The 20,811-nt window shown below is 47.4% G+C and overlaps 8 protein-coding genes across 13 annotated transcripts; 1 reads left to right on the top strand and 7 right to left on the bottom strand.

The window, feature by feature from the left end:
* Nucleotides 1–31: 31 nt before the first annotated feature.
* On the bottom strand, nt 32–2,317 carry LOC9642000 (transcription initiation factor TFIID subunit 8). The gene is made up of 2 exons (XM_024675666.1): nt 1,035–2,317; nt 32–974 (listed from the first exon to the last, which is right to left on the bottom strand). Exon 1 carries the CDS (start codon nt 2,293–2,295, stop codon nt 1,096–1,098), a length of 1,200 nt encoding a protein of 399 aa, XP_024531434.1. The 5' UTR covers nt 2,296–2,317; the 3' UTR covers nt 32–974; nt 1,035–1,095.
* Nucleotides 447–902, bottom strand: LOC112346995 (glycine-rich protein 23-like). The gene has a single exon (XM_024677090.1). It carries the CDS (start codon nt 900–902, stop codon nt 447–449), a length of 456 nt encoding a protein of 151 aa, XP_024532858.1.
* Nucleotides 2,318–3,725: 1,408 nt separating the features above from the next.
* On the bottom strand, nt 3,726–5,555 carry LOC9641999 (heat stress transcription factor B-4). 2 transcript variants are annotated; one of them, XM_024675628.1, is made up of 3 exons: nt 5,074–5,555; nt 4,075–4,929; nt 3,726–3,981 (listed from the first exon to the last, which is right to left on the bottom strand). In XM_024675628.1, the coding sequence occupies exons 1-2, from the start codon at nt 5,335–5,337 to the stop codon at nt 4,102–4,104; spliced, it is 1,092 nt and encodes a 363-aa protein (XP_024531396.1). In that variant the 5' UTR covers nt 5,338–5,555; the 3' UTR covers nt 3,726–3,981; nt 4,075–4,101. The 2 variants fall into 2 exon arrangements, with proteins under 2 accessions (XP_024531396.1, XP_002960464.2); XM_002960418.2 differs by having other exon boundaries at nt 3,726–4,929.
* A 365-nt stretch (nt 5,556–5,920) lies between these two features.
* Nucleotides 5,921–8,243, bottom strand: LOC9632267 (glycoprotein 3-alpha-L-fucosyltransferase A). The gene is made up of 7 exons (XM_024675614.1): nt 7,902–8,243; nt 7,667–7,836; nt 7,372–7,610; nt 7,194–7,301; nt 6,989–7,145; nt 6,685–6,921; nt 5,921–6,614 (listed from the first exon to the last, which is right to left on the bottom strand). Exons 1-7 carry the CDS (start codon nt 8,229–8,231, stop codon nt 6,362–6,364), a joined length of 1,494 nt encoding a protein of 497 aa, XP_024531382.1. The 5' UTR covers nt 8,232–8,243; the 3' UTR covers nt 5,921–6,361.
* A 138-nt stretch (nt 8,244–8,381) lies between these two features.
* LOC9641998 (cytochrome P450 703A2) lies at nt 8,382–10,778 on the bottom strand. 2 transcript variants are annotated; one of them, XM_002960416.2, is made up of 4 exons: nt 10,666–10,778; nt 10,210–10,479; nt 9,249–10,139; nt 8,382–9,189 (listed from the first exon to the last, which is right to left on the bottom strand). In XM_002960416.2, exons 3-4 carry the CDS (start codon nt 10,119–10,121, stop codon nt 8,539–8,541), a joined length of 1,524 nt encoding a protein of 507 aa, XP_002960462.2. In that variant the 5' UTR covers nt 10,122–10,139; nt 10,210–10,479; nt 10,666–10,778; the 3' UTR covers nt 8,382–8,538. The 2 variants fall into 2 exon arrangements, with proteins under 2 accessions (XP_002960462.2, XP_024531366.1); XM_024675598.1 differs by having other exon boundaries at nt 9,249–10,479.
* Nucleotides 10,779–10,870: 92 nt separating this feature from the next.
* LOC9641997 (cyclin-dependent kinases regulatory subunit 1) lies at nt 10,871–11,713 on the top strand. 2 transcript variants are annotated; one of them, XM_002961068.2, is made up of 5 exons: nt 10,871–10,957; nt 11,032–11,106; nt 11,158–11,218; nt 11,276–11,451; nt 11,518–11,713. In XM_002961068.2, the coding sequence occupies exons 2-4, from the start codon at nt 11,042–11,044 to the stop codon at nt 11,444–11,446; spliced, it is 297 nt and encodes a 98-aa protein (XP_002961114.2). In that variant the 5' UTR covers nt 10,871–10,957; nt 11,032–11,041; the 3' UTR covers nt 11,447–11,451; nt 11,518–11,713. The 2 variants fall into 2 exon arrangements, with proteins under 2 accessions (XP_002961114.2, XP_024531409.1); XM_024675641.1 differs by having other exon boundaries at nt 10,871–11,106.
* LOC9641996 (1-Cys peroxiredoxin) lies at nt 11,665–12,739 on the bottom strand. Its single transcript, XM_002960415.2, has 4 exons — nt 12,497–12,739; nt 12,286–12,434; nt 12,055–12,201; nt 11,665–11,984 (listed from the first exon to the last, which is right to left on the bottom strand). Exons 1-4 carry the CDS (start codon nt 12,612–12,614, stop codon nt 11,736–11,738), a joined length of 663 nt encoding a protein of 220 aa, XP_002960461.1. The 5' UTR covers nt 12,615–12,739; the 3' UTR covers nt 11,665–11,735.
* Nucleotides 12,740–17,675: 4,936 nt separating this feature from the next.
* LOC9641995 (omega-hydroxypalmitate O-feruloyl transferase) lies at nt 17,676–19,188 on the bottom strand. 3 transcript variants are annotated; one of them, XM_024661204.1, is made up of 2 exons: nt 18,035–19,188; nt 17,823–17,972 (listed from the first exon to the last, which is right to left on the bottom strand). In XM_024661204.1, exons 1-2 carry the CDS (start codon nt 19,147–19,149, stop codon nt 17,948–17,950), a joined length of 1,140 nt encoding a protein of 379 aa, XP_024516972.1. In that variant the 5' UTR covers nt 19,150–19,188; the 3' UTR covers nt 17,823–17,947. The 3 variants fall into 3 exon arrangements, with proteins under 3 accessions (XP_002960460.2, XP_024516972.1, XP_024516451.1); XM_024660683.1 differs by having other exon boundaries at nt 17,823–17,975; nt 18,035–19,187; XM_002960414.2 differs by having other exon boundaries at nt 17,676–19,173.
* Nucleotides 19,189–20,811: the final 1,623 nt, after the last annotated feature.

Here is a 20,811-nt window from a genome sequence, read left to right as displayed (position 1 = left end):
AAACGAGTTTACTTGTCTACTGCCATAAAACTTTGCTTGATCGGTCACTGCAACCTTTAGAGTGAAGAGCAATGTACACAAACAATCATAACTCACGTTGCTTCGACTCCAGTCCATCCATCCAGTGGAGCATTTACATAAGCATAAAGAAAAAGAGCTCTCCTCGAAACTGGATCTCGGGAAAAGGAGACAGAGAGCGAGAACGGCACGGCCATGACATCTCCGACGAGCGCGATCTGCGTCTTCATTCTCTTCCTGTTTCAAGGTGCCGCTTGCTGGACAGATTACTACTACCAGCACCACGGACTAGAAGACGATGACGATGATCCAGGTTTGCAGGACTTCCCAGAAGTAGGATTTCCAGCACCACCACCCCCGAGATCCGGATTTCCACCTTACTACTTCCCACGTCCACCACCATTCTCACATCCCAGGCCGGGAGGCCCCTACAGTCCTCCAAAACCATATCCAAAGTTCGTCCCACCCTCTCCAAGAGCAAACTTATCGCCACCTTCGTATCCAGGATTTAGAAGACCACCGCCGCCACCACCACGGAGATCTCCCCCTCCGCCACCGCCTCCACCGCCACCACCACCGCCTACTCGTCCGCCACCTCCCAAGCTCAATCCTCCACCACCTCCAACGCCTCCTCCAGCTCCTAAGATCTGTCCTCCACCTCCAAGGTTACCACCACCACCCCCTAAGATCGCCCCTCCACCTCCAAGGACACCAACGCCACCACCACCGCCTAAGTTCGCTCCTCCACCCCCAAAGAGACCACCGCCACCGCCACCGCCACCATTTCCAAAGCCTCGTCCACCACCCCCGAGTGTTCCAATCACTCCAGTGGATCCAGCCCCTGCAACTCCGGCCCAAAAGGCGGGCATAGCCGTCGGCTTCATCCTCGCGCTGGCTCTCCTCTGCGCGATGATCTACATCTGCAAGAAAGTCCACAAGTATAGAGACTCTCGTCGCTATTCCGATCAATAGTGTGATCCCCCGTCCCCTTGTAAATAAAAACTCGTGAAGTGTACCTTGGAAAGCTTGGCGGATTGTCGCTGTAGGAGAACTTATTCCACCATTGCAAAGAATCGATCACGAAGCGGCCATGGTGTCCATTCCCTGTGTGATTATCTGTTCGGCTCGCTTCTTCCTCTCGTCCTTATCATCCTCGGCGTTTGCAACCGACGATCTCTGCCGCTTGAGAAGCTGCTGCTGCTGCTGCTGCTGTTGCTTGCTCGCCGCCAGGATCCTCTTCGCAAACACCCCCTTGGAACCCGCCTTGCCACCAAAGTCGAAGCTCAGTACCACTCTCTGGCTCCGGTTACTCTCCAAAAGCTCGCCTTTCTTTTGCTGTGGCTGCGGCTGCGGCTGTGACTGCTCCACCAGAGCCAATCCATTCTCATTGCCACCACCACCGTCCTGGATCTCGAGACCACCGTCACCATTACCATTACTCGCAGACTCCACCACCGACGCAAACGCCTCCACGATAGAAGGAACCTGCGGCACCACCCCGGCATTCTCCCCGCCACCTCCGTCCTTGAATCCTCCAAACTGGACCACCATGAGCTCCTTGGCCCCGGCCGCTAGCGGCGGCGCCAGGAAAGCATTCCCACTCCCACTCCCACTCCCATTCTCTTCACTGCCACTGTTCTCCTTCTCCCTGTCTTTGAAAACCATGCTCGCCGTGGACGAGAGCCGCGAGTGGAGCGCGACGAGAGAGCTCTCGGCCTTTCGGCGCTGCCGAGCTTGCTCCAGGCGATTAGCGGCGGGCTCTCTCTTGCGATCGGGCCACACGGGCGTGTGGCGGTACGTGTGTGGGTCTGGAAGAGCCGGGAGCCACGACGGTATGTGTGATCCTGGCGGGGCCTCCCCGAGCTGCGCGAAGCTGGGCGCCGCGAGCCTCTTCTTGGCCACGGGGAATCGCGGCAGCGGCCGCGCGAATGGAATCTCCTCGCTGTACTCCACGAAACGCATCACCTCGCGCAGCGCGGAGCTCCGGGCGATGGGGCGGGAGGGGTCGGCGGCCGGCGGCGCGGGGCCGACGTCCTCCATGGCCATGATCAAATCGAAGGCGTTGCTCTCGATGCGCGCGGCGAGGTTGGAGTAGAAGTGCGCGGCGCGGGCGAGGTCGCGGAGGTAGCGGATGGCCACGTCCGCCAGCGTCTCCATGGCCGACGCCTGGATCGAGTGGAAGCCTACCGATTCGCAGATCTGCGCGACCGCCATCTTGGCCACGATGCGCCCAAACTCGTCCCGGCTGCTGCTGCCGCCGCTGCTGCCACCGCCCATCCCTGCCCCAGCTCCACAAGCCCTAATTAGGGCTCCTGGCTCTCCACTAACGTTCATTTCAAATTTAAAAGCGCATGGTGTTACTTTTTTACATTTAAAAAAGTTACGTCATGAGATAAATTGTTGACCTAAGAGGTTAAGTTAAAGTGAGGCAACAGGAATCGAACCCCTAACCAGGCAGTGAGACTGTTTTGCGTGCCATAGCATGCAAGGTATGTGTGTGTCAATAACTACCTTAGCCTATATGTTCTCCTCCACACTCTATTTGTCCAGGATGGATGGATCATGGATGGATAATGGATGATGGATTGGCATATGAAACTATGGATTTATCGCATTCTTCTAGAGCCTCCATATCGCTAGAGTGTAGCTAGCTGAGCTCTAGCCCTGGCCCATAGCTTACACAGCCGGCATTTGGAACACACACACAGCCTTCTTTACTGTGTTCCAAGTACGCTCGTGCCGTACGCAAAATCTCTTCTTCCTTGTCCGGCGGCGATTTAGCCCTCGTCCTTTGTCACGAGAAGTAGAGGTGGAAACGAAAAAGAAATGGTAAAAAAAGGTGAGTATTTTTTTTCTTTTAGATCGGACATGAACCGCTGGGTGTTTGGCAGGGAGAGCGCGTTTTCTCACGGGAGCTTTGCTTGGAGACGCAGGATCCAAAGTACACACTTTGTCTCTTCCACCTTCCAGTCAGTAAGTTACAAGGCCCGGTCAGTCAGGGTGTCAAATGCTCGCTCTTTCGCAATCGAGCTTATCAGCAGCTTGGCAAAGCTTGATCTCGATGATCATCACCTTATCACTTGTCACGGCATTTATACGAGCATAATGCCATATCATAGGAGGAGTAGAACATCCAAAGAGAAGAAGCTACCTCAAATGGTTTTGAGAATTTACTATTAATTCACTGTATAAACCTCACTTAAACCCCTCTCCAGCCCTAAACAATTCGCAGAGGGCGCGAATGTGATGGTGGCTTGATTGGATGGGCTTGATTGGATTGGGTCGATTGGAATGCATTGACTGGATGGATGGAGCGAGGAACAAGAGAGAGAGAGAGAAAAGAAATTCCCATTTTCGCCCAAGCAGGGGCATTGATGCGATTCAATGCCGAGTCGCCACTCCAACGCAAGAATGCCCCCATCCACGCCACAAATGCCCGCCCAAGGTCAATGGCTTTGTAAATGCCTTTGTTCTAAACACCACGATTGCGATGTTCGTCTCTCTTCTCTCGCTCTTCTTTGCTTCGTCGGCGGGTCAGCCCAGTGCCAAGAGCGTGGGGCGCGGAGATGGATTTCTCCTCTTAATCCTCCGAAAGGGACGTTGATACGATAAAACAACACGCTGCCAGCGTACGGACGTCCCTTGCAGCCCAAGGAACTAATCAAAATCCGGGGAGAGAAACTCCACAAAGACACAAACACCACTTCTTGGATCAAAAGATTGATTTGGATTCTCTCTCTCTTTTCTCCAAGTCCCTCGTCGATCTGGGATGATACGTAACCCTCTCGAGAGAGAGAGAGAGATCTCGCTGTGGCCTAGAAGCTAGATCCATCTGCGTTACAAGTGTGTGTTTGTTAGTGTAGAGCCTGGGAGCTTAGCTTAGAAGCAGTGAGAGTGCGTCCTCCAGTCCGGTAGTCCTCCAGTGATCTAGTCTAGGGAGAAGGAAAGGAGCCTCTTTTTTAACTGTAAGAATCGCTGCGGATGTTAGCTCGATCTCGAAGAACAGGAAGAACACTAACGAGAAAAGCAAAAGAAAATGAAAAAAGAAAAACTGACCCGAGCCCGAGCACCTTGAGATTCTCTCTAAGATTGTTGATGGCTGGTTTCTGTCCAGTCGGGTGTTGGGCCGCGAGGCCTTTTCCTGCCCAGCGACACTCCAAACAGCTTTGGACCTCCTCCTCCTCCTCCTGCTCCTCCCAGACCATCGTCTTCCTGATCGTCGTCTCGACGACGGTGGTGGTGGCGGTGTTCTTCACTGGCGGCGTGCGCGGCCATCTCCCGGAGCTTCACGTCCACGAACGCGATCGTGGACGCGGTGGGAGTGGTGCTGCAATCCACCACCGCCGCCGCCGCCGAGACGCTCGACTCGTCCGTGCAGCCCGAGGACGAGGAATTGTTGTAGCTGGGCTTCTCGTCCTTGGCGGCGAGCGCTGCCACTCGATCTCCCGCGGAGGCCACCCTCGCCAAGCCGCTGTCGAGGATCATCGCGTCGGTGGTCGTCATGACCATCCTCTTGGAGCTCGTGAATTCGTAGTACTCTTTGCTGCTGCGAAGAAACGATCCCGTGCTTCCGAGCTTGCCGTGCTGCTGCTGCTGCTGCTGCTGCTGCTGGATGAAAGTCACGGCGTGCTCGTAGAGCTTCTGGAGGCGCAGGAGCTCGTTGGTGAGCAGCAAATTCTCGCGGCGGAGCCTCTCGTTGTCCTCGCTCAGCAGCGACGCGGTGTCCATGTAAGGCAGCACCGGCATGTACGAGGAGGCCAGGTGATCGTCGCTCCACGCCATGAGCGGCATCCCATTCGAAACCAAGTGCGGCGTCTTCCTCCGGTGGATCTCCGACAGTAGCTGGCGCTCCCCCTTGCGGAAGAACTCGTTCGCGAATTCCCAGCGATCGGGAACCACCTTGCGGAATCCCTGCACACAGCATTGTTGCAATGTGAGTGAGTTGCCAGAGAGACTCTTGCAAGGATCAAAGCAAAACGCTCGGTGGAAGAACGAGAGAAAGATAGGAAGGCAAAGCGAGCGAACGAACAAACAAGAGCTTGGAATGGAACTCACATATGTGTTGAGCTGCCGGACGAAGCTCGAGAAGTTGTTGTGCTTGAAGTAGCTGGGGAGCAAATCGGTGGCGAACTCGGGCGGCTTCCACACGACGAATGTGGTGCCATCGCTGCCCCACGACACGATATCGTCCGAGCCGGGATCGTCGACGAGCTGGAACGTCTTGGTCAAGAAGGGCGCGGGCGTGCTCCTGCTGGATTCCACGGACAGGAGCTCGCTGCTGCCGCAATCCAAAGGCGGCATTTCGGCCGCCTTCCTCATAGATCTTGCGCGAGACCGAGTCACAACAAGATCGCGAGCTACCTGTGCTCTACAGCAACAAAAATCGGTCCAAGAAAGAAGAAAGAGATCAGCGATCGCGCTCTCTCGCTCCCGCGATGTCGTCGGCGTCTCGATCGAGAGAGAAAACCCTAGGGCGCTGCGCAGAGGCGTTGGCGCTCTTGGCCGAGGAAATAAAAGCAAGAAGTTCCACAAGAAAATCCTCGAGCCAAAATCATGGCAAAGTTCTCACACACACACACACACACACATTCCACCAGCTGGCCATTCCGGCAGAGAATCCACGACGAATCTCAGCTGTCCAAACCCCACATTACGATTCGCCGCCACCATAAAGCCTTTTCGTTCCAGCCACTGGCAGTTTAACATAATCGCGATCATACATGGATGACCAACCATAGCCTTGATCTTTGTTCCTACAAATTTTTTAATCTCCCCGACCAATGTACAAGACATTTAACATCAATCAATCAGAATGTTCTTCTATTCTCTAGGATCTTCTCTCTCTCTCTCTCTCACACACACACACACACACACACAACATACGTATAAACTATTATCTCTATGGCTTGTGGAATATATCATTGTTGAGAGTCGGTTATAAAGTTCCATGTGGTGATCCTTCGATCCATCAGTGCTTTGCTTTGTGCTGTTTTCCTTTGATTTTGTTACTACTGCCCCCGAAAAGATGGTGGCACCACTACTCGTCAAAGTCCCATTTTCTTTCATTAATCCCTCGCAAAAGCCTCTTTGCGCGATTGATTTGAGTGAGCGGCGCACCAAGAACTTCCCTCCGACCGGATCAATCAAGCTTCTTTTTCTCTTTTTCGCCTTTCGTCCACGCCGCGAGAGAGAGCTCTTCCCTCGCTGCTACCAAAAAAAAGTAAACGGGAATCCTCGACCTGTCACGGTGACGGGTGTCCAAAAAAGTTAACTGCTGCTTCTACCTGTTAGATGACGAAGAAAAACCGGAGCCGCAACGTTGCTTCGTCGCTTTTGGGATCTTCTACACGAAGATCACCTCCAGTTTGGCGCAGGGATTCGCGTCGATGTGATTCACGAGGTCTTCGTCTGTGAACTGCCAGGAGAATAGCGCTTCCCTTTGCGTGAGCCCGACTGGATAAACTCTGTGGACTTTGAGCGGGCCTTTTGCCTTGAGCATCTCCGGACGCGCAGCATTCCAGATTGGGACGTGGTTTTTGGAGCTGAACTTGGATATGATAGCTGCCTCGAGAGCAGCCACCGAGAGGTTGTCAGACCTGTTGTAATGAAAGCGAGTCAGTGCTTGGAATGTAAGGAAGTCGAAGTCGAAGTCGCGACCAAGTGTACCTTAAAAAGATGGATTCCAGGTGAAATCTTCCTCTCTCTCGGACATAAAGATGGAACGTCGTCGTGGAGCCGACGCTGCATTTACAAGGTCGGGACGCATTGCGACTACGAAACGCTTCTTGTTCCTGCTTCTGGTGGATAGCTGTGGCTACATGAATGCAGAGACGGCATGAAGAGTGAACAGCAGCCATGTCAATCAATGCTTTGAATGAATCCGTTGGTCCCTCAAACTTCCAGCTGCAAGGCCAACCAACAACCAGGTTAGTCCCCTATTCTCTGTTTCGAAGCGAGCGTGCCTGCATACCGGAGAGTTTCATTGTACGCTGTAGCATTTCTTGCAAGATACTTCATTTGCTTGGCCACTGCTTGCACGTCCTTTATCGACTTAAGATAGAGTATGGAGTTTGGCGAAGGCGCAAAGTTTTGAATGTTTGGTGCACCAATAACGACCGGAACGGAGCCTGCAGAACTGTCCATGAGCAATCAGTGCACAACACCGATAAACATACCAGCTTCGAGCGATTGCCAGAACTTCTCAGTCACATAATCTTCCTCGTTGGAGTTTTCAAACGCCAAGCTAAACTTGTAGTGGCGCAATGCATCCACTTTTTCCACCGCTGCTCTACACAATAAAAGTGTCGGATTAAAAACAGCATCCCAAACACAACGGCAGAACGAGCTACTTACAACGATGGACGTTTGTCAGACACGATCCATAAGAATCCACAGCAACCCCATAGCCTTGGAGTTTGGTGATCGCTTCCAGCCGAAAGTTATGGCCGCCACAATTGGAGATGAAAGCGGCAGCCAAGGATTTCTCCGTCTTCTCTTGGACTGGAGCCATCAGATCGTACTCTGCCCACGAAAAATACCCGACTGGAACATCTGATTTCAGACTCGTCGTCATAATGACTGTGTACCCGTGACTGCAAGAACACTCAAAACGTTACTCGCGATAACTTGGAATCAAAGACACACAAACCTTCGAGCAGTGTTTAGCTCAAACTCGGAGTAGTATTGACTAGACTCCATCGTCCGTGCAACACGAGCAACCCCCTCGTCGGCACTGAGACCAAAGACCGCATCCACGCGCTTCCTCGTGGCCATGGTGATCACCCCAAATTGGCATCTCACCGCGCAATTGTCGGTCCCCTGGAAGAACACGACCCCCAGAGATCATCGCCAGTAACTCGAGTAGAGCCCGAAATATCACTTACCTGTGTCTCGGAGAAATCGACGCGCACTGGATCCTTGTCGAAATCGCGCAAAGTACTCACCCGGTCCTGATCCTCGAGCCAATCCTCGCAGCGATCCCTGGAGCCGGAAATCCTCCTCTCCGTGAAGCGCAGCGCGCTCCTCGCATTCCCCAGCAGATCGACGCGGAGGAGCATCACAGTCTCGCCGACCACGAGGAGGATCGCAATCGCCACCAGCAGCCGCCACAGCGCGCCTGCGCGCCTGCTCACGCCGCCGCCGCCAGCAGCGCCGCCGAGAATCGGAGATGCCGTGCCGCCGCCACCAGCGGCGGCATTGTTCCTGCTCGCCATGGGCGGAGTGAAGCTACTACTACTTTCAACCTATTTTTTTGGACCTTTCATCGACGGCCACGATCGACACTCCCGTTAGTCATGAGAGATCTTTGAGATCCTTGTGAAAGAGAAGTATCGAAGGCGACACACACATTAGTTAGCTCTATCTCGGTCGAAAGAAAAGCAAGCTTTTTAACATCGCTTTTTCTTCTCTTTTCCTGGCTAGATCGCTCCAAAAGTAGCGAGCGACCTCCCTTGATTTTTATTCCACTACGATCGAACTTTTACGTGATCCAGCCGAGCTCCAGGGAGGAACTTCTCTCGATCAATGGAAAGAGTAGAAGCTCTGATCCAGACGAGCTTTCGCCACTGCTCGCAACGGAGTTCTCGGCGGCGTTGTGAGCCCGTAAGCTTCCATAACGTCGATGTCTTCCCTGCTCGTTCCCGGCGGTGGAAACCAGTCGAAGCCGTGAAGAAGTCGTCCCAGGCCGAGGAGGAGCATCGACTGCCCGAGCTGCGCACCGGGGCACGCGCGCTTGCCGGAGCCAAATGGAATGACGCGGTACTCGGAGTCGCGGAGGTGGACTTTGTCCTCGGGCCTGAGGAACCTCTCGGGCCGGAACTCGTCGACGTTGTCCCACACCGCGGCGTTTCTTCCCAGACCGTGAGTGTTGATGAGGATGAGCGAGCCTTTGGGGACGTGGTAGCCGGCAACTTTGGTGTCCCGGATCGACTCGTGAGGTATGAGGAAGCCGCCAACCGGGTGAATCCTGAAAGTTTCCTTGACCGCTGCTCTCAGGTAGTCGAGGCTCGCCAGGTCCGACTCTTCCAGCAAGTGCTTGTTGGTGGCCTTCTTTTGCAGCACCGAGTCTAGCTCCGCCTGCACTTTCCGCATGACTTTCGGGTTCCGGATCATCTCGAGCATAAACCACTCCATAGTGAAGGACGCGGTATCGGTGCCCCCCACGACCATATCCTGCGAGAAAGCTTTACTGCCTTGTAATACGAAAGAACAAAGAAAAAACTCTTTTTTACCTGTATCAGTGCTTTGATCTCCACGTCGTTGAGATGCAGCTCGCTGTTCTCACCAGCCAGGCCGAGAAGAACGTCCACAAAGTCCTTAGGACCGTCGACCACTTCACCATTTCGCTGCCTCTTCCGGTGCTCCTCGACAATGTAGCTATAGTAGTCGTCCATTCGCGTCCCCATCTTCTTAAACAGGCGCCTGTAACCGTTGGGATCAATCCACTTGAGGAGAGGTACGTGATCCGGAATGTAGAAAACTCCATGCAGGACAATCGCCGCGTGTATGAGCTCCCGAAAATCGGTGGCCTCCTTCTCACCCATGGACTCGGTTCCAAAGTACCTCTTTCCAATCAGCATCCTGGTCACCACGTTCATGGTGTAGCCTCCCAAGTGCTCCCTCATGTTGATGGTGTTCTCAGCCTTGGCCTCCTTGAACATAATCTGTACCAGGTCGCGAGCTTCCTCCGCCCTGCTCTTCTGGAAGCCTTCCATCCTTCGCGTTGTCAGCAAGTGCTCCACGCAAATCCTCCTCATCAGCTTCCAGTGAGCATCATAAGGAGCCAGCCCGACGTTCTGGTCGTGGTAAGCCATGAGCTTTCCGGCAGTAGTTCTCGGCCGAGACGCGAAAGTTTCGTCCTGAGTCCACAGCAGCTCCCGGATCATCTGAGGCGAGCTAGCGGTGATGGTCGGAGTGGAGCCAAGCCTGCAGTAGACGAGAGGTCCATACTTTTGGCACCAGCCAGCCATTGTCCTGTGTGGAAGGGGACCGAGCTGCATTAAGTTCCCGATGATCGGCCAGCCGGGAGGACCTGGCGGCAAATTCCTGTTCTCTTTTCTTCCCAGCATCACCGATACAACACAGACCAGCGCTGCCGCAACCATGCACGCAGCGTTCCATCCCTGTGCCGAGCTCAGGAAATCCACCACCGTGCTCATGACTGACTTGAAAACTCAAAAAAACCGAAGTTACCTCCTTGTTCGCTCGATGACTCGAGTACGTAATGCCCGAAAAATTCTAGCCTCGATCCTCCACCATGAGGAGGGAGCTTCCCTGCAAGCTGGAACCGCGATTAATAGCAGCGATTGATTTCCAACGAACTGACTGCCTGGGAAAATTTATAAGCATTGAAAGACTTAGCTGCTGGACGGAGGATGGCGAAAAGAGTGTGACTGGGCCGCAAGAGCGTGTCGCATTATGCCCATGGCGCTGACTTAAAGCTAATGGCAAAAGCCAAAGGGCCTGGAGAAAGAAACACGAGAGAAAGAAACGATGGATTAGCTCAACTGTAAGTCCAAAGTCCATGGCATCGCATCGCGCACACAAATTTGGCGCTGGAAAACGAGGGCGGCATCACCGGCAGCGCACTTGCGAGGACCAAATCTTTTTACACAAATTTGCACACACACTGGAAGTATGAGCGCTTACCCCTGCACTTGATCTGTACATTTGATCGCCGCGAGCGATCGTGCTTCCGCGGATTTTGGAGCCGCGCCAAGAAAATCCTTTGGTCATCGCAGAGATTCGCGTGGAAAAATTTCTCCAGCATTAGGGCAAATTGGAGCTGTCGATCGTCGATTACACCGACGGACGAGATGGAACTACCCGTTGGAAAGTGCCCTAACACGTGGCATTGTGGCATTTGATAGACGACCACTTCCCGCTTAGAATTCGGGCGTCTATCCATCAGGGTTTTCTTCGAGCGGCAATCGTCTTCCAGGTTTCTCTCTCTCTTATCTCGCTCGCTCGATCGACTCGTCTCGCGGTTTTGTAAATCCCTTGCGTCGGGGCCAGGATCGAGAGAATGGGGGGCCAGACGACCGAAATCTACTACTCCGAGCGCTACAACGACGATGTCTACGAGTACAGGTAACCCTAGCGCTTCTTCCATTCCAGTATCGCGCCATGCTCTCTTTCCAGGCACGTAGTGCTCCCTCCAGACATCGCAAAGAATCTCCCGAAAAACAAACTCCTGACAGAGGTATGCAACCACCGTGATCGATCCATTCCTTATTCAAGCTTTTCGTTGCTTTTCCAGGAGCAGTGGCGTGCTCTTGGCGTCCAGCAATCCCGGGGATGGGTACATTACGCCATCCACAGGCCCGAGCCTCACATCATGCTCTTCAAGAGGCCTCTCGATCTCCAGCAAAACCAGAACCTCCAGCAGCAGCAGCAGCTGCCACGAATCAACAAGCTCCGAGCAGGATAAAAGTCGTAAGAAAGTTTCTTTTTCCAAGACTTCCAAGTCGAATTTTTCCCGTTTTGTTTTGGGTTTTCTAGATCAAGATGGAACTGTTCCTCTCGTTCCTATGACAACTATGACGCTACTCAAGAATAAGATGATGCGAAGTGGTTCTCTACTACCTTCAAGCACGTTAGCTGGTTCTTCAATCATGTTAGCTGGTTCTTCAAGCATGCAGAAGCTAGTTCTTAACAAGCTCTACTAATATTATTACTTCCACGCAGATAAGTCATATAAGACTCAGGACTTCACACATCTAATCCACCTTGACAAGACGCATGTACTTCTTCCCGGAAGGAAGATCGACCGTCTTGTATCCCTGGGGGAACATCTTCTTGGCCTCCTCGTCGGAAACCGAGGGGGAGATGACGACGTGATCGCCGGGCTTCCAGTTAACGGGGCAGGCAATCTTGTGCTTGGAGGAGAGCTGCAGCGCATCCAGCACGCGGATCACCTCGTCAAAGTTGCGTCCAACCGAGGCAGGATACATGAAGCTCACCCTGATCTGCAAGAGAGAGAAGAGACAACGCATGAAACGAAGACGATGAGAAGCGAAAGCATGCAAAGGATCCTACCCGACAGTCAGGACCGACGATGTGAAGAGCCCTCGAAGCAACCGGCTGGCCCGAGGAATCTTTCTCGTCCGGATCGAGCATGTTGAGCTTCCTGGAGATCTCCCGGGTCGGATCGGCCATGATGGGGTACTTGACGCAAGCTCCAGTCTAGTTCCCGGAGTCACAGAGAAAACAGATGGAAGGTATAGGTATAAGATCACTGCACTGCAGCGAGAGTTGGAAGACGCGCACCGTGTAAGCTTCGACATCCTTGGTCCAGGCCTTGTGCTCCTCGACGGTATCACAGGAGAGGCCCAGCAGCTTGGCTCCTCGCTTCTCGATCTCGGGCTGGTACTTGGCGACGCTCCCGAGCTCGGTGGTGCAAACCGGAGTGAAGTCAGCTGAAAGAAGGGGAAGCAAAATGCTTCTTTTTTTTGCCTTCTTGGAACAAGAACGTTCTTACCGGGATGAGAGAAGACGAGCGTCCAGTTGTTCTTGCAAAACTCGTGAAGATTTATGGGGCCGTGAGTAGAGTCGGCGTGGATGTCCGGAATCTCATCTCCAATCGAAATGCCTGGCATCTTGTCTCTAGCTTATGCTGCTCTCTCGCGATTATCAAGCCAACAAAACAAACTCCAAAACCCAAATTTCCTTGAGAAAGCTTTTGTTCTTGTAAGCATATATAAGATGCTACTTGGCCGACACCTTTCCTGTTCCATGCACTCAATCACCGTAAGCCACGTGGCCTACATTCTTGAGCTACTACAGGTACTGATGGATGATAAGCGGCAACTTAATTTAGTTTGTAATAATTATATCTAAAGGTGGACTAAGTTTTTCAATTTCTTTAGTATTCTTATTGTATGTTTGAGAAAGCCTGTTTGAGAAAACTTAATGCACTATTAATTTTTTTATGACATAAAACAAGTTTGTAGTTTTAAGATGAATAAATATCAATTTTCTTTTGAATACATTAAATATTTTCTACTTAAATTTTAAAAAACAAATTTATAAATTTATTAGAAGTTCCTCAAAGAAGGATGACCTAAAAACTAGTTATTGAATATATAGGTAGTTATTTCATATGTAAATTTTTTTTTTTCAATAATGTAATATTATATTCTTAAAAATTACTCCAACTTTAAACTTAATTTTTCAAATAACAAACATAAAGATTAGATTTAAAATTTCATTTTACCTCATAAGTTTAGTAGAGTAACGTAGTATTGTGATAACATTTTTTATTCTTTAATAAATATATAGTTTTATAATTTTCATTTTATATTATTATATATTTTCCAAGAGCAATTAAATTCTAAGGTAATCTCTCTCTTTAATCTTAACCTTTTTCAAAAAATTAAAAAGGTTATAAAATTATCCTTCACATTTAAATAATAGTTATAAAAATATTATTTAATAACTTAGCTAATCAATTATTCATCAATAGCTATTTAAAAATATTCAATAGATATAATTTTAAATAAAATTATCTTTCAGAAGATGACTTAAGTTTGATGATAATTTTGACCAAATTTCTAATGAAAATTATATAATTATACCACTTAAATATAGAATTCATTAATAAATTTAATGATAATAATAGCTATATTTATATTATTTAAACATTATTGTAGTATTCTTCAAACTTTTTCAACTTTCATTTATATTAACCTTTAAAGACTGATATTTATCTGTTAAGTGAAAAAAAATATATGTTTTGAAAAATATGAATGTGTTAAATACCTACTCAACTGTTTAATTAAATATACTATATATTACTATTTTCACGGGCTTAGATTACTCCATAAAAGCTAGTCAGAATAATTTACATAACTATTACCTTTAGAATGCATTCAATGCACTTAGATTGAGCTAGTTCATTTTGGGTAGTAACTCAAACTTTTAATTATTCTTTCTACTGTGCTCTTAATAATTTATATATAACTAATTTTGTATACTTATTTTTTGAAAAAATATGTTTTCGAAACATTTATTTCATTGTAGATTTAAAATCCTAAATGTCTAGCATACTTAAAAAATAAATATTAAATTGAAAAATATAACTTAAATAAATTTCTTTTAAAAATATTTACAATCATTTATATTAATGAAGAGACTAATATTTATAATGGTATATGAGGTCTAAATATATGGTATGATACTATATTATAATATTAATGGGATTTTGATAGCCATTAGATTAATTTTAATCCAAACCATTCACTCTTTTATATAAATTACAGTTTTTAGGGTAGTTAAATAAATATACTTTTGTATTTTATTTTTATATTCCATATTTTAAGTTTAACTGTCTTTGAGGAGTGCTTGGATTTATTATTTTAGTTTAGATCTAGCTTTTGCATCATTTAAGTCTCTCTTATTCTTATAGCATTTTTAATTTCTTCTCTTTTGATTTTCTTTTTTTAATTCATCTTCATGGTAAAATAATAGCCTCCTCCTTTTTTGACTTGGAGTGACAATTGGTGCTATTACTCAATACTATTGCAACTAAATAATTAACCTTAATTAATAATATTATTCATAGCATATGATGCAACTCTTTCCGCTTTTGCTATCAACTTTCATGTCCAGCTAGAGTTCTTCCTTAGCAGTCCTAGATACCATTGGTTCAATCACTTTTATGGTAATTGCCACATATCATTTTTGGGATAATATTTAGCATTTGATTAAGTTTCCACATGTTTCTAAAGAATGATGTTATAATGGTATAATGGTATGAGCATGGCCAATCGTGTAAATTAAAGCCTTCTCCCATATGTCTTCAAATGTGCATTTAGATATGTTAATGATTGTGATTATGTCTTCTAAAAATTGCATTGTCTCCATCAAGGGCATTTGAATTTATTATGCAATTTAGCATTCACTTTTGAAGCTTATATAGAGCTAAATATATCAAAGTAGATAAAATTTTATAGCTAATACTCCATTAATATCTTGTAAGATTTCTGTATACACTTGCTATAACCACTCTTGATAACACTTTCTAATTGGCATAATGCTATGAGACATCACTTCTCCCACTTATCGATACTCATACTTTACTTCTACTTCTTATGGGAAATAATTCTATTTTAATGGAGATTAATATTATTATTATTGCCCATGTTCAAGAACAAGGGTGAAAACATAGTCATGGTAATGATGATGTTAAGTAATTATCTATATATATCAACATTATTGGCATTTTCCAAATTGGCATCCTTAATTTTTTTGGTGGAAACTTGGGCATCAACAACATCTTATTAGTGTTGATGTAATGGAAGGTTTTAACATTGAGATATTTTTGGGAAACAAAAAGCTACACAAGTAATGAAGGGTCCTTATATAAGTACATTAGTGACCTCTTTATCTTTTTTCAGGAGTACTCTCAAGGGGTTCATTTAGCATCAGTTCATTTAGTGTTTACTTTTCAAACTTGTTTTTATAATAAAAAAGTCTCTTATTATTCTCTTCATGTTAAATTAGAGTTTATTTTTTATATTTATTAATGTTTATAGTTGTATTCTGTAGTTCTTTATAGCAATGGTTATACATATGCATATATACAAGATGAAGCAGACCTATTTATAAGTATTGGTGATGTTGAGGTTAAGTTTTAATTATTGTGGGTAATGATAAGTTAAGCTTTTGACTTTATCTTTAGTATATATTAATTGCAATGTCATTATGCTAAATATGACTTTAAAGCTTTTCCCCTTTATCTTATATTTTTTCATCTTTTTTCCATTCTTCTTACTTCTATTTTACTGTCTCTCTACTTTTATCACTTTTGTCTACCCATTAATTTCTATTATATTCCTATTTTACTCCTCTATTCCCTTTTAAAATTCTTCTGACAGTTTTTATGTTGGAGTAATTGACTAACTCAAAAAGGTGTATGCTAATCTCTTCAATTGTGACTTGTCGTTTGGGGCCAAAATTACATTGCATCATCATATTTCAATTGGGGATGTTTATCCAATCAAAGTTTTTGTTTAGCATTAGTCACCAAAGGAGACTAAAATTTCATATGGTTACATCAAAGAGATGTTAAAGAAAGGTGTTATCAAAAATTCTCAGAGTCCTTAAATATATTAACCTCATCATATGACAAATCATAGGAGTATTTGATTTTGCTTTAACTATCATTTATTAAACAAAGTGACTATTCTAGATATATATCTTCTTCCCTACACAACTAATCTTTTGAATCATTTGAAGATAAATTATTGAATCACTAAGTTAAATCTTGCTTCTAGATACTAATAAATACTGATGTTCGAGAAAGACATTCCCAATATTGACTATTTGATTTATATAAATTTTTGTTAATGCTGTTTAGTTTGAAGAGTACTTCAATAATTTTTTAGTGTTTGATAGATGATTTTTTTTGTGATATACTTGAGGTGACTATTGATTTTATGATGCGTGTTTAGATCCAAGGATATAACTTATTTTTGATACTATATTTCACGAACAAAGTGTTGGATTGGTTGAAGGAAGTTGGTTTAAACTTAAAACACATGAAGTGCATAAAAAACATAATTTATCTTAGGTATTGCATTTTTCATAAATGTTTAATAGTTGATTTTAATAAACTGATGGTTATTTTGAAGTTCCTCTTCTAAAGTGTGCATCAAAGAGTTGTTAATAACTCATTTAATATATCCTGATTATATTTGACTTTTCATTTTGTATGTGAATGTTTTTTTTATCAGTTTTGAGGGTGTTAATGCAAAAGAGCATAACTGTGTTTGGTTTGTTCATTATGAAAGATGTACTCATGAATGCCCTAATAAGTATAATTTCTATTTTAAGAGTACAAATATACCTTACTCAAGGATATATTAAATTTTAAATTCAAACTTGTGCCATTTACTTCTCATTTTTATATTCTATTCCATGCATGCTTAAATACATACACTCTCACATGCTTAGATGGTTAGATGCTAGATCATCAAAGAAATGGTCCAAAAGTGGAAAAAGATGAGGCATTGTTGTAACGGTCCTTCTGTGACTCCTCTGTGAAGCTAGAGCCACCTATTATGCCTTAGCAAACATGCCACCCTTCATGTTGGATTACAAGAGAATATTTGCCTATGAAGAAAACCATGGTTTCCCATATATTCTCAATATTCCAGACCAACTCCACCATTCGGGCCCTGTCCTGGTGGCGCTGGCAATGGCCGAGCAGCCGCGCACTAATTCTAGGAATGCCTGCCTGCCTGTAAACCAAGAAATAAAAGTCGTGTACGTCGCCTTCATTCGTCCTCTCTATCGCGATTGGGGCATGTGGCTGAGCTACCATACTCTCCCTTTCCATGCAACGAAAATGCTTCCAAAAGAAGAAAAAGCTCTTTCTCATGACTATAAGTTAAGGGTGGGCTTTCAACAGTATTGGAGTGTAACCGCATGATGAAGATCAATCTGCTCATAAATCCTTCATAATTTTGAGCCTCTCACAGTCCTCCCACAACCATAAAAGACCATTCATCAATACATTTTTTAAATGATTACACACCACTATGTCAGTCAGAACTAGGAACAAATGCTGATCTTGGAAATACAAGGTGGTCAGTAAGCATTGTTCCTCTCAACCTTGTGAGAACGTTCCCTAAACGCTTCCAGTATCTTGTTCAGAGTTGACAGCGCTACGTACTAGCAAGGATTTCATTGAAGTTTTTGCTGGAACAAGAAAATGGGCACTTATTGGTCGTGCGGGTGAGTGGAAAGCGGAGAAACCACATTCTCGCATTCTTTCTCCAGAGTAGCAATGTGTTCCTCGAAGACAGCTAATGGAGCAGGATCCAGTTTGACTGAAACGTAGAAGCCATCAACGTTACCATTGGCATCGAAGGGAAAGAAGATGATGGCGCTGTTCCTGTTGTCGAGCGGGAACTCCACCCTGGCTGGCTTACCCCATCCCAGGTCCAGTTCCACTGCTTTGGACATGAGACGGGGCCAGGCATTAATCTGAGTCTGGGATTTGCCTGGTACATACCAGTGATCAGGATGAAGCTCCAGGTAGTCGATGGCCGACCTCATGTACTCGTCCGTCAGCATCTTTCGGGCCTCCTGAATACAGAGCACGATGTGAGAAAGTGGGAGGTTGCACATATCTTCCCATGTCATCTCTGCGACTACACCGAATTGTCCATTTCCACTGAAGTTGCTCCCCAGGGGTGGCTGCAAGATGTTCCTGGTGTCCATGACAAAGTGGAGTTTGAGCAGCGTCTCGGCTGATGAAGAGCTCTCCAGGGCCCTGGCATGAGCTCGCCACACAAGCGCTGCTAGGGCCTCGAACGAGGAGCAGCGAGAGACGAGGCCGTCGTGGGTGACGACCTTCTTGAGCTCGTTGAGGCGATGGAAGCTGAAGTGATACGTCTTGCGCGTCTTCCTGGGGGCCTCACACCGGGACTTCTCCGCTGCGAGGATGGAGTCAGGGGTGATGGCGAAACGACTGCCCCCAACGTTGGTGAACTGCCGGTGCTCGAAGTCTACCTTGGGAGGATCCCTGGCCCGGAGTTGGGTCCGGTCAAAGTTGGGTGCTAGGTAGAGACAATCTCCCCGGCTGATGGACGCGAGGTTGAGCAGGAAGAAAATCCCAGAGGTTGCATCGTCGAGCAAATGATGGTTGAGGATGGCAATCGCGAAGCCGTTGTCCCCGCCGAGGTGAGTCACCTGCACGGTCAGCAGCGGGAGATCTTCCAAGGAGCGAGCTTCAGCAGGCGAGAGGAAAAGGTCGTCGAAGTCATCTACCGAGACGTCGTGGATGGAGAGGTGGGAGGTAGCGTATGCAAGGAGACTCCCGGCTGAGTTGCAATCAATCTCCAGTCTGTTGGTCACGGGGTTGACGACGGCGCGGCCAGCGTGGCCCGGATAGGCGACCAGCAGCTTGCTCAGAGCTTTGCGGAGGTGCTCCACGACTGCTTGAGTACCTGGATTGTCACGAAAGAAGAAGAGGTTCCTGCTGAAGTAACCATGCGTCCGGTCGATGTTGCTGAGGAAGATGGTACTGCGATTCAGGGGTTGGCTTGGGCGAACCACAAAGATCTCACGAACGCTCACTTTGGAGCTCCCTCTGCTGGGGGAGACGACGGAAGCAGCCATTGCCATTGCCCCAGCGGCGGGAGTGCAATTTCAAAAGTAGGTCCTGGCACATAGTAAAGGTGGTCGCCAGTGCTTTTACTTCTTGCAGAGATGACAATGAGAGCCATGTGGCGTGGCTCTGGCTGACATCACGATCGACGCAAAAGCTCTCCTCCACCAGCTGCAAGCGTGGAGGATGAACTAATTGATCTTGCCCGATGTCCATCCGTTGGGCGATCTCCAGCGCCGCCGCGAGCGCGCGCCTGCAATTGCATTCCACTTCCTGTCCGGCATGGTGTGGAAGACGAGCTCCGCTGCGGCATACGCGACCACGTCATGATATCCCATGCTATATCCCATATCAGTGTCCGTGACACCACGTCTGGGGCGGGCATTCGCTGGAACAGATACCCGGACTGGGCATAGGCCGAAATCATCGTGTTCCACAACACTTCGTTCCCCTCGGGCATTCGATCGAACAGTCCCGGGGCTTCCTCCAGTTGCTTGCTCTGCGTGTACGCGGCCACCATCCCCGTCTACGACACCACGTCTCGCTCCGCACTCGGACAGGCTCCGGCACGATATCAGGCGCTTGGATGCCGCTTGAGCCACGAGCTCGTCGGGAATCGATGATCGCTTGATCCAAGTTGGCCGGTGCATTGTTGCGATTCACTCCGACCTTGAGATCTAGATGAAAGCTCTTATCAGCCGATAAAGGACTACACTTGGAAGATTGAACCGCGCTAAAATCTCTCACCAACTTAGATGTTTCAAGCTTGTTGGGGAGCGCTGCTGAATTGTGACCACTTGATCCAAGTTGGCTGGTCCCATACTACTATTCACTCCAGACCGCTTGACTTGGAAAATCTAGACAAATCCCGTGAGCTCTTATCCGGCTTGAAAGCACTAGTACGCTTGGAAGATTGAATGATTCGTAACGAGGATAAGTTTTCTTCCAGCTTTGATGTTTCAACGCGCTTGAAAGTGCAGCCGTTGACTTCGTTTTCTTTGAGCATCGTGAAGTCATGGTAGGAATCATTCTAAATTGGAGCGTTCATCTTTGATTATCCAAGATTAGGGCGCCTTGAGGAAGAACCCTAAATTAACGGCTCTTCGGACGTCACGCCAAGTTCTTGAATCCGACTTGGAAAAATTAGAATTTTTTGAGCATCGTGGCTATGGATGGATGTATCACTGGAACATGAAAGAATAAGTTGGTTTGAATAAGAAGTAGCGGCCATGTCTCTCTTGCTGGGTTTGTTTGTACTCGTCTTTCTCACAACATCTCAGCCAAGTCTTTCTCGTTGAACTTCGTCCATACATCGAACGCAATCCTCCCCACTTCCACGTTCTTCCACTTGCGGCAGACGCTCCTACAAACCACAGCGTTCGCTCTCCGGGCCGCTCTCAAAGGCATGCTCTCGAGGACTTTTACGGCCTCTTCCAGTCGGCCTGCACGGCCGAAGAGATGCTGTAGTGATGACTCCCTCGAACAATGCCAGAGTCCGGGTCTATTGCCTGGAAAAACTCCCTGCCTCGTTCAACCAGACAGCCGTGGCTGCAAGCAGTGATGACCGAGACAAACGTGATCGCGTTTGCTCACACGCCATCTTCCCACATCTAGCGAAAGGCTTCGACCACGCGTTATAGAGTCCATGATATCACTCATAACTCCGCTCTTCCCTTAGA

The sequence above is a fragment of the Selaginella moellendorffii genome, unplaced genomic scaffold (genome assembly GCF_000143415.4).
Source record: "Selaginella moellendorffii unplaced genomic scaffold, v1.0 SELMOscaffold_0, whole genome shotgun sequence".
NCBI classification, from domain to species: domain Eukaryota; kingdom Viridiplantae; phylum Streptophyta; class Lycopodiopsida; order Selaginellales; family Selaginellaceae; genus Selaginella; species Selaginella moellendorffii.
This window is presented reverse-complemented; position numbering and strand designations above follow the sequence as displayed.

What these genes read in the sequence shown, in the direction of transcription:
- LOC9641997 (XM_002961068.2), top strand. Translation starts at nt 11,042, where the DNA reads ATGGGGGGCCAGACGACCGAAATCTACTACTCCGAGCGCTACAACGAC. An exon ending in GACGATGTCTACGAGTACAG is followed by an intron (nt 11,107 to 11,157) that starts GTAACCCTAGCG and finishes CTCTCTTTCCAG; the next exon opens with GCACGTAGTGCTCCCTCCAG. An exon ending in AAAACAAACTCCTGACAGAG is followed by an intron (nt 11,219 to 11,275) that starts GTATGCAACCAC and finishes TTGCTTTTCCAG; the next exon opens with GAGCAGTGGCGTGCTCTTGG.
- LOC112346995 (XM_024677090.1), bottom strand. Translation starts at nt 902, where the DNA reads ATGAAGCCGACGGCTATGCCCGCCTTTTGGGCCGGAGTTGCAGGGGCT.
- LOC9641998 (XM_024675598.1), bottom strand. Translation starts at nt 10,175, where the DNA reads ATGAGCACGGTGGTGGATTTCCTGAGCTCGGCACAGGGATGGAACGCT. An exon ending in AGATCAAAGCACTGATACAG is followed by an intron (nt 9,190 to 9,248) that starts GTAAAAAAGAGT and finishes GCTTTCTCGCAG; the next exon opens with GATATGGTCGTGGGGGGCAC.
- LOC9641999 (XM_002960418.2), bottom strand. Translation starts at nt 5,337, where the DNA reads ATGAGGAAGGCGGCCGAAATGCCGCCTTTGGATTGCGGCAGCAGCGAG. An exon ending in TCCGGCAGCTCAACACATAT is followed by an intron (nt 4,930 to 5,073) that starts GTGAGTTCCATT and finishes TGCTGTGTGCAG; the next exon opens with GGATTCCGCAAGGTGGTTCC.
- LOC9641996 (XM_002960415.2), bottom strand. Translation starts at nt 12,614, where the DNA reads ATGCCAGGCATTTCGATTGGAGATGAGATTCCGGACATCCACGCCGAC. An exon ending in GCTCGTCTTCTCTCATCCCG is followed by an intron (nt 12,435 to 12,496) that starts GTAAGAACGTTC and finishes CCCTTCTTTCAG; the next exon opens with CTGACTTCACTCCGGTTTGC. An exon ending in TCGTCGGTCCTGACTGTCGG is followed by an intron (nt 11,985 to 12,054) that starts GTAGGATCCTTT and finishes TCTCTCTTGCAG; the next exon opens with ATCAGGGTGAGCTTCATGTA.
- LOC9641995 (XM_002960414.2), bottom strand. Translation starts at nt 19,149, where the DNA reads ATGGCAATGGCTGCTTCCGTCGTCTCCCCCAGCAGAGGGAGCTCCAAA.
- LOC9632267 (XM_024675614.1), bottom strand. Translation starts at nt 8,231, where the DNA reads ATGGCGAGCAGGAACAATGCCGCCGCTGGTGGCGGCGGCACGGCATCT. An exon ending in CTGGCAATCGCTCGAAGCTG is followed by an intron (nt 7,146 to 7,193) that starts GTATGTTTATCG and finishes ACAGTTCTGCAG; the next exon opens with GCTCCGTTCCGGTCGTTATT. An exon ending in GCGTACAATGAAACTCTCCG is followed by an intron (nt 6,922 to 6,988) that starts GTATGCAGGCAC and finishes TTGGCCTTGCAG; the next exon opens with CTGGAAGTTTGAGGGACCAA.
- LOC9642000 (XM_024675666.1), bottom strand. Translation starts at nt 2,295, where the DNA reads ATGGGCGGTGGCAGCAGCGGCGGCAGCAGCAGCCGGGACGAGTTTGGG.